Here is a 10,128-nt window from a genome sequence, read left to right as displayed (position 1 = left end):
CGGTCGACTCTGAACCTTGGCGTAGGACACGTGAATCACTAGTTCACCCCAGCCACGTCCTAATTGTAGTAACCACGAGGACGTTGTTTGCTCGGCTATCTGCTGCTTAACTCTGTATTTTGACAGAGTTCGATCTCTTGAGGGCCCAGGATGCCCTCATGCCCGGTGATAAACGAGATGGTGAGGTGTGTGATGAGTGTGCTAACACTCAGCTGGTGTGTGTCTTGGAGTGTGTGTGTGTGTTGTGGGAGACTGACAGCTGGAGAGCACAGCCCAGAGGTGCGGGCCCCTTATCCTCGGCCTGCTTTTCTTCGGAAGAGTCCCTCCTGCGTCTCTCCCACACACACATGCGCGCACACACACACACACACACACACACACACACACGCACACACACATGCACACACACACATGCACACACACACATGCACACACACACGCACACACACACACACACACACACACACACACACACACATGTGCATACACACACACACACACATACACACACACACACACTCTCACACACACTGTCCACCACCGTCAATATCTCTCTCTGTCTATCTCTCTTCTTGTGTCTTTGTATCAGTCTCTTGTTTTTTTTCTGGCTTGGTTTTGCTGCTTTTCTTCTTTTCCCTCATTCTCTCTTTCTCTCTTCCTCTTTCTCTGCCTCTTTCACTCTTTTTCTTTTTATGCCTGTCTCTTTTTAGCCCAGACGATCGGTTCTTTCCTAGATGCTCTCCGTAATTCTCTGAAAGGGCCTCCTGGGTAGATACAGTTTATTTTTTGCAGTGGCTCTAAAAAGATTACATTCTTTTGTGTATGGCAGTAGAGACCTTGGAAGCTGGTTTCGGTTGAGCGGAGTGGCCAGTGTGAGGTGGTTGAGGATTGCAGGGGTGGGGTGGTGGTGGTGGAGTGGAGTGGTGGTGGTGTTGCTGCCCAAATGGGAACATGCCCTGAATCACCGCCGCCCCGCCTGCCTGCCTGCCTGCCACAGAGGAGGTGTCAGAATGACTCAGTTACTCAGCAGCCTGAGTTCACACTGTGCCGCAGTGTTGGGACCAGCCTGCTGGCAACAAGTGAAAGATTCTAAAAGTAGCAGGCGTGCTTGTTTTGGTTTTGTTTACTGGCATTTCTGTAGCTACCTCAGAACCGCAGGTATTGAGTACTCTTTCACAATGTTCTCCATCTTTTTCCCGACTAAAATACCTGCTGTGCATGTTCATGTTTCCATGTGTTTCTTTTTTTCAGGAGACATAAAATATCATTTTGTTCCTCCTAGTTTATTGTGACCTAATCAAAGCATGGGCCCGCTTTTCTCATAACTCTGCAGGCTAGAGCTACCCCCACGTGATGCTAATAAGTTTGGTTTAGATTAGTGGGCGGTATTTATTTTCTTTAAACAGCTGCAGAGAGAGACCAGATGGAGTTGAGCTACCCTTTGTCAAAGTCTAGCCTCTCGTTTACCCCAGTAAAAAACTCCCAAAGACACAGAATGCTTAAACAAACTTATCCTCTTGTTAACCTGTCACATTCATTTTTTTTTCTCCTGCTGTATCAGTACATTTAGAGATTGGGCAACTGTTTAAGTTCCCTTTGTCCAAGTGGGTTTGAGGGTTATTGTGCATTTCTCATTTTCCCGTCTGGTAATCTCCACAGGAATGGGTGACCGCCACAGACATCCGGGTGACCCTGAACAGGCTCAACACGTTCGGAGACGAGGTGTTCAATGACCCCAAGGTCCTCAAGTCCTACTACTACGCCATCTCGGACTTTGCCGTGGGCGGAAGGTGAGTCGCCGTCCCTCTCTGGTGTCCCACTTCACATCCACCAGTGCAGCTGCTCCCATGATGGCGTCTGGTAATGAGAATTGCCAGCGGATTACTGGAGCAGACGGTGTCTGATTGCCAGAAGAAAAAAAAAAAGCTTGCTTCAAACACTCCCGCTCCAGGTCCTGTTTTCCTGTCAAAAATACACACGGCACATTGCAGTTCACCGCCACTTTGGAGCTGTCATGAAAAGCAAGGGCCAGGTTCATTAGTCACAGGGCCTGTTGGTTTAGGCCACATTCACTGTGTGCAGACAGGGGCTGGGCCTGAACCTGGACGGACGGAGGGAGGGGTGGACACACGGGCGGGTGGGTGTGGGGGGCGGCCCGGGGGGGATGACACTTCATGTCTCCCTCACCCCAGCGATGTGAGCTGGCGGTTCGGTGGCGCATGTTAACCGCGGAGTCGGCCACTGGCGAGTCAACACCCGCTGGCGCAGTCTGGCCGTGGGCCTGTGCATGTGTGATGACTGCGTACAGTGAGTGTTGTGGGGAGGGATATGTGGGGCTGAGCCCTGCCAATGGGGGGGGAGCTGGCCGTTCCACTGCGCTCTGCTCTACGCCACGTCTCTCCACCTTAATCTGTTTGAAATGTGGAGCAGATTTCCATTACACAGCCACACATTCCCAGCATTCCTGCCTGGGAGTGCTGGATTACAGAGCACGGAGGAAGCGGAATGGGGCGGGCTGGTCTAGAACGGCTTGTGATGAGCGATGACCAGAGGAGCGGCGGTCCACCTGCCGGCTCTCACGCCCAGGCCCACTGCCCTGGAGACACGGAAGAGCAGCTGAAGGTAGAGCAGTAAAGTGCAAGTGCGCTGCGCAGAACTTGGGTGTCTGTGCTTACTCAAAACCCTTTCACCTTAAAACGCATGGAGGGAGAGCGTGAACAGGGGTAGAAAGTATGAAAGACGAGGTGAAAGAGAACGAGGTGGGAGAGAGAGCACAACACCAGAGAGGAAGGTGGAGTGAGAGACAGAGAGTGAGGGCATTGAAGGGTAATGGAAACAAAGGGCTATAGAAGGAGATAAACACAACCTTGGTTATAAGGAAACTTTGATACAAGCACCGGAGGGACCTTATCGAGCAGAGGTGTGGAGTTTTGTTGCGTTGTCTTGTGTAGCCGTATAGGATCCATCAGTTTTTCCAGGCTGTGCTGCCAAGGCACACCTGAGACAATACGGACGAGGCCACGGCGGAACCACGCAAGTCCTCTCTTGTTCAGAGGGGCCCCTGTCAAAGTGTCTACACCGGAGAATGTTCCCTCAACCTCTCTTTCTCTCTCTCTCACACACACACACACACACACACACACAAACACACACACACACAGAGCAGGAGACGGCAGGACAAACAGGGCATTGTGCGGGCCGTCAGCCTGTTGCCGTGATTGGGGAACGGTTTGTGACGAGCGGTAAATTTGGTTCAGTAATCTGAAGGCGCACGGCCAGCACACACTGAATGGCGTCTAGTTAGCGCTTTTCTGTTTTTTTTTTTTTTTTCACATCACTCTATTTTAATTTGCCCTGAATACTGATGGTGAAATGTGTGAAATGAAGTATGGAATGTGGATTAGTATTACACATCAGAGACACTACGTATTGTCTCTTTGTTTAAAGTTTAGTCTGAGAATTCAAGATCTGGCTAGCTCTTTATGTTCTCAAATATAGATCTGCTCAGGCTCGTATGGCTGTGATGGACTAATATTTACGCTTGTGGACCTATGAATGGCTGACCGTACATTTTATCTCGCTCACACGTCCATTTTATTTGGCCCTCGCGTTTTTCATACTGGCGTCGCTATGAGGTTGGACTGCATGAAGAATGTACTTCCTCTTCATATTGGTCGACAGAAACTCAGTGACCTTGATTACCTGGGTGTGTCAACAACCTGAGATAGGTTATATACACACACACACACACACACACACACACACACACACTGTATCGTTTGCTTTCTTGGTGGAGATTTGTCCGCCTTTTAGGAATGTATGTGCTGACAGGTTTGTAAACCTGTAGATTGATGCCAAACACCTGGCCAGTGGAGCACAAACTGACAAACCCCCATGAGAACCATCCATCACAAGCATACAGATATTCTGTGAAACACCCGTGACTGCAATGGTTTAGAAACTCAGCCAATCGCACATAAGCATGCTTGGACCATGAACGGCTCTCCCACTCCTGTAACTAACTATGCTGTACTATGCCCCTCATCTCATTTCCAGGTGCAAGTGCAATGGCCATGCCAGCGAGTGTGAGAAGACTGCGTACAGCAGCAAGCTGGTGTGCAACTGCAAGCACAACACAGAAGGAAATGACTGCCAAAGATGCCAGCCCTTCTACAACGACCGCCCCTGGAGGAGAGGAACGGCCGAAAACCCCAACGAGTGCTTGCGTAAGTCCCCGTCTACCCCACCCTACTCTGACCTGCTGCAGGCCTCCAAGAACCCCCCCCACACACACACACACACACACACACACATACACACACACACACACACACACACACACCAACTCTTAACAGAATGTCACTCCTAGCTCCGAGTTGCGTGTGCAGCCCCACATTCCTCCCACAGCCACACTGTTCAGCTCTGTCGACGCCCTCCCCGCCCCCAGTGGAAGATGGGTGTAGCAGAGACCGAACCCTCTGTGCGGCCCTCAGTCTCATCCCTCTTTTAGGGGCCCGACTGAGACGACTGTGGGAGCGTAGGCTCCGCTGGCCGAGAGGGCTTCATCCCTGTTCCTTTTGGGCGACACCACTTCCTGGAAAGGCATGACTAATCAGCCCATCAGATACAAGACTGTGGAAAACATACCCCCCCCCCCGCACACACACACACACACACACACACGCTCACAGAGTTCTCACAACCCTGCAGTACTGGGAGCTTGTGCTCTCGTATTTCACCGTTTCATTCCCTTAACTCGGCGCCTGCCAAAATATTTTTCCAGAAGCTGCCCTACCATAACGTCTGATGCGTAAGAAGCATCTGTGTGTGCTCTGTCATATTCCCCTGATGATCCTAGTTTCCCAGTAACTGTTTAGCAACCACTTCTTACGTCTGAAATAGTGTGCAGTTGTCTTGGCCAACCTCGTTCCTGGACCCTCTCCACAGCCCTGTGCGATTGTAATGTTCCCATCAACTCTTGTGTAACAGTTGGATTGGTCATCTGTCATCACTTATGTTTTTATTTCTCGTTGTTTTTCTTTCTCTCTCTCTCTCTCTCTCTCTCTCTCAGCTTGTAACTGCAATGGCAAGAGTTCCGAGTGCTACTTCGACTCGGAGCTGTACCGCGCCACCGGCCACGGAGGCCACTGCCGCAACTGCGCCGACAACTTCGACGGGCCCAACTGCGAGCGCTGCCTGGACAATTACTACCGGGAGGCAACTGGCAGCCGGTGCCTGCAGTGCGGCTGTAACTCCGTGGGTGAGTGGCCCTCCACTGTCCCGCCACACCACACCACACCACACCACACCACCATGGCACTGCACCCCCCACCCCTCTCCTCTCATGGTCACTAATCCCTCACACTTTCCCTCGAGTGGCACGGCCGTGGGCGTTGCTTTTTTTGGTTCTCTGGACGTGTCTGTACTTGTGAAGCACTATAAATGGTCGCTCTTAATCCGATTTCTTTCCTTCTGTGTTTTTTTTTTTCTCTCTCTCTCATTCTCCCCCCCCCCCCCCCCCCCCCCTAAAGGTTCGCTGAGCACCCAGTGTGACCCCACGGGGCGCTGCAGCTGCAAGCCAGGGGTGATGGGGGATAAGTGCGACCGCTGCCAGCCGGGATTCCATACCCTGACCGAGGCAGGCTGCAGGTACGGCCACTTCTGTCTAGCGGGGACTGTCTGGATAGACAGCGAGGACTGACACTGTTGCATGGCGCTATTCGACAACAACAGCAAGCCGTAGCAACACAATCAGTGGACAACTTGCAGTGAACTATTTCATCTAGAAGCAGCATAGCTTGAAAGAATTTTTTGAAGCATTGTAGCTCTAACTGTTTCATCCTGAGCGCTTGCAGCTTAAGTTGTATTTGAGCATTGCAGCTTAAAGTGATTTATTTTTAAGCTCTGTAGCTTAAGGCATTTCATCTGTAAATGCTTTGGCTGAACGCTTTACAGCTCTCAATGTAGTTAGCTAACTGTAGCCTGTTCCACAGAAGCGTATTTGCGTCCTTTTTTTCTATTGCAGAGGCATAGTACATTACTAAATGTAAGTTTACTGTGTTTTTGTAAAGTCGTTTTTATCGTTACCCTTATCGGTATCCTTTGCAATGTAGCTTGAATGTTAATCTTCATTTCGTAAGAAACCCAACCAGATTTTGAATGAAAGCTCTGTAAAGGAGATGAAAATTGTATATCCACATGTTCTTTTGATATGAAATGAAAAGCTTTGGCATACATGCCTAGTGGGTTTGCCTTGAACACAAGGTTATGATGTTTTTTTCCCCCCATAGTTTTTGAACTAAAAGCTATTTGAACCTGCTTGATCTCTTAAGAAAAAGAGAATGACTGTGTATATGTTACAAAAGGTCAACTTAAAGTTCACAAATTCCACAAAATTACATTTGTCTTATACCTCTTAAGATTCGACAATGGTATTTTAGTTTAAACTATATATTGTATGAATGCATATTACCGTACACTGTATTATCATCCATGTGGTAGGCTTCATTTCACTGTTGGAAAAATAAATGTTTATTTAATGTTTCAGTCATACCATTGCTACAGCATCCATGATATTGACCTAAACCCTCTATACAGGACACCCCCAGTATTCGAAGAACACAAAACTCAGTGCAACTCACAGAACTTCTGTGGTATCTTCTTTACATTTGTCTGCGATGAGGTATTTAAAGAGCTGTTAGTCAGCGGGTGTGAATTTCTCCAATGTTAACCATGTTAACCGCCCCCCTCTCTTCCCCTCTCTGTGCAGACCCTGCTCCTGTAACCCTTCCGGAAGCACACAGGAGTGTGATGTGCAGACAGGACGCTGCCAGTGCAAGGACAATGTGGAAGGCTTCAGCTGTGACAGGTCAGACACCGCGGGGGTCTGTAACAGACACACAGGCACATACCACTCACACTCACACTCACACTCACACTCACACTCACACTCACACTCACACTCACACTCACACTCACACTCACACTCACACTCACACTCACACTCACACTCACACTCACACTCACACACACACACACACACACACACACACACTCACACACACACACTGAGCGTGGGACCTTTCCTTACATGACCCCTTTTCTGTGAAAATGTCCCCTTTAGTTTTTTTCCCTCTCCCTTTATAGTGTTGATGGGCGTCATTTCATTTTATATGTGGATGAGATTAACAGCCTGTCTATAAAACTGGAATTCGAGTTGGGTAGGGGACACAGCCAAACACTCACCCAGTTCTCCCCTGCAACTAGTCCTCTGTTTTTAGATCCAATTTAGACCGCTGACATACATACCATTTTCTTCACTGAAAGGATTACTTGGTGTGTGTGTGTGTGTGTGTGTGTGTGTGTGTGTGTGTGTGTGTGTGTGCGCCCGTCTGTCAAAATTAGGTGCATGGTTCCCGCAGCGCCAGTCGGGGGAGAAAATAGCCCATAGATAGCTCAGGCCTCCCCACTGAGACACACACACACACACACACACACAGACTGGCCATCTAGGGCCTCTAAAACCCCCACCAGTCGCTGGTGACTAACTGTGGGAGACTTTTGCCTGGTGCTTGTCTATTGTAAAACAGCTACGGACATCACATGCTCTAACCACCACCCACACAGATCGGCAACAATAAAGTTTCTGTGAACTTTACGAAAATGTAATTTTGTCATCATTGCGGAATTACTTCCCTTGAATCCCAGAGATTCAGCCTCTTCATATTTTATTGAAGACCTTCAAATTAAGTTTAACATGGGGTTGGCTATCATCAATGCTGACATTTACAAAGTGTGTGTGTGTGTGCGCTTTCCCTTTCCTTGTCAACCTGTCCAACCCTCGACCCCCCCCCCCCGCCCCCTACTGTCTTCCCGTCACCTCCACCCCTCTCCTCCTTTCTGCTCACCTAGACACACACACACACACACACACAGACACACACACACAGAGGCTGCGTGCCACATTCCTCCCAGTCACCCAGCTGGGCCACACATGGACAGGATTAGCCCCCTCGGTGTGTCCCCAGTGGAGGCCCAGTCGTTCCTACCAAGTAGGAAAGAGAAAAGGGGAAAAAGGAACCCGGGCTGAAAGAAGCAGGGAACAAAAAGCAGGAAGAGAGAGATACAAGCATGAAATCCAGCAGTCCTTTATCATCCACCAAACAGAATGATCTCAACAAAGGAAAACTATGGAAATGAATTGTTTATATTTGAATATTAAGAACTGGGACTGAATGTGTTAATAAATATAGCCACTGTATGTTCATATTTATGTTTCATGGGAGTTGTTTTATGATGATATGCTTTTTGAAGTGTTGTTTACTAAGTGGTGGAACCCTTTGGTCCTCAGGTGTAAGCTGGGCTACTTCAACTTGGACCCCCAGAACCCTCAGGGCTGCACCCCCTGCTTCTGCTTCCAGCACTCGTCGGTGTGTGACAGCGCCGAAGGCTACAGCATCGACACCATCACCTCTACCTTCGACCGCGGTGAGACTCTGGGGAAAGCCAGCCATGACCATGCAGAATTTAGTTATGAAGGCCGTATTTGACTTGTTCTGATGGTGTTTTTGTCTGGGGTTTGTGTTTCCTGTTATTATGCACTCTGCGTAGTCTTGAAAGCCTGTCAAACACATGGCCATCTTGGCCTCGCTCCTTCCCAAGACCTCACACAGAGATTTGGCTCTAGCGATGGTCTGGTCTGCGTGTGCATTCTTCAGTGTTCCTAATCCCAATTCTTCCTCTTATCCTTCTCTTCTTTCCCCCTCCTCTCCTTTTCTCGGTTGTAGGTGACGAGCAGTGGACAGCCCAGCGCAGGGACTCCTCTAGTGCTGACGTCCAGTGGTCTCCCAGCACACAGGACATCTCTCTCATCTCAGAGGACTACTTCCCCATTTATTTTGTGGCTCCAGGTATGGCACGTGAAAGGCAATGCTGCTGCTTTTGTCATAGCCGGTGCATAGCAGACAAAGGAAATGCATGCATCCATGGGAAGCAATTCACACACTTGACCCACATTCTTCCACACACAGATTCAGTTCAGATTGCCTTGTTACTGTTGCAAGCAAACAATGACTGTGATGACAATGTGTGCTTTTTCTTCTTACCTCTGATCTAGTTCTATTAAGTAGTTTTTTTAAGGTTTATCACTGGTCCCAGCTAACTTCTCTGACAGAGCTAACATATACTCTTGATGTCCCTACAGAAAAGTTCCTGGGTAGTCAGCTGCTGAGCTTTGCCCAGAATCTAACATTCAACTTCCGCTCGGACCGCCGTGATACCCGCCTCTCAGCAGAGGATGTCGTGCTGGAGGGAGCCGGACTTCGCGTCACTGTGCCGCTCATTGCCCAGGGCAACGCCTACCCCGAGGAGACCTACAAGACTTATGTGTTCAGGTGGGTTTTGATTGTACCCAAAGGAACACCTTTAGTTTGGCACTAATAACTGGGTTGGTTTGTGTGTTTTTTTTTGTGATGGAAGTTGGTCACAAGCTAAATTAGTCTACAGCGGAAATGCTATCCGTAAAGTCTCATAAGCATAGCAATGCAGAAGTTAGACTCTTTATGTCCTTTTGTCCTCTGTGGCCAAGTCTGACAAAAATGTCATGACTACCGAGACTGATGGGTATGAGTTTTCATTAGTTTTCCAAAAGTGTTCAATGATGGGTCAGTAGGTTGGGTGTGATTGTGTCCTAATGTGCGCTGTGTTGATTCTCCAGGCTCCATGACACCACTGACTATCCGTGGAGGCCCAACCTTGGTCCCGGTGACTTCCAGAAGCTCCTGCACAACCTGACGGCCATCAAAATCCGGGGCACCTACAGTGAGAGAAGTATGTCTACGCAGAGCTTTAGCCAGGATCTTTCAAATACTGAGGTCAATGCTAAAGGCTACACCTAAAGTGTGCCTTCCTATTCTAATTTGGTTATGGTTTGGGTGTGTACTGTATGTGTTTGTTGGGACTGGGTCACTTCTTGACTCATTCCCTTGGGAAGGCCCCTTCACACATGTTCTCCCTCTCTTCTCCTGACTCTTTTTTTTTTTTTGAAGTCTACATAACTGATCCATAATTGGCATTATTTGAAACTTATTATACGGCTCTTCACAATGCTAGTAGAACGCTCCATTGACT

General features: G+C 48.7%; 1 protein-coding gene across 1 annotated transcript in view; it reads left to right on the top strand.

The window, feature by feature from the left end:
- Positions 1 to 10,128, top strand: part of lamc1 (laminin, gamma 1) — a 52,649-nt gene that overhangs the window by 30,740 nt on the left and 11,781 nt on the right. The window contains exons 3-11 of the mRNA XM_076295215.1: positions 1,660 to 1,790; positions 4,057 to 4,226; positions 5,072 to 5,260; positions 5,532 to 5,649; positions 6,770 to 6,868; positions 8,351 to 8,487; positions 8,787 to 8,909; positions 9,203 to 9,392; positions 9,716 to 9,828. Coding sequence (XP_076151330.1) covers positions 1,660 to 1,790; positions 4,057 to 4,226; positions 5,072 to 5,260; positions 5,532 to 5,649; positions 6,770 to 6,868; positions 8,351 to 8,487; positions 8,787 to 8,909; positions 9,203 to 9,392; positions 9,716 to 9,828 — 1,270 coding nt within the window. The remainder of the gene's footprint in view (positions 1 to 1,659; positions 1,791 to 4,056; positions 4,227 to 5,071; positions 5,261 to 5,531; positions 5,650 to 6,769; positions 6,869 to 8,350; positions 8,488 to 8,786; positions 8,910 to 9,202; positions 9,393 to 9,715; positions 9,829 to 10,128) is intronic.

This window comes from Alosa pseudoharengus, unplaced genomic scaffold, assembly GCF_046254945.1.
Source record: "Alosa pseudoharengus isolate Yale_2024_CS ecotype anadromous, Long Island Sound unplaced genomic scaffold, YU_APseudo_1.1 YU_APseudo_1.1_scf_2, whole genome shotgun sequence".
NCBI lineage: Eukaryota > Metazoa > Chordata > Actinopteri > Clupeiformes > Clupeidae > Alosa > Alosa pseudoharengus.
Note: the sequence above shows the minus strand (reverse complement) of the source record. Positions and strands in the feature narration are given on the sequence as shown.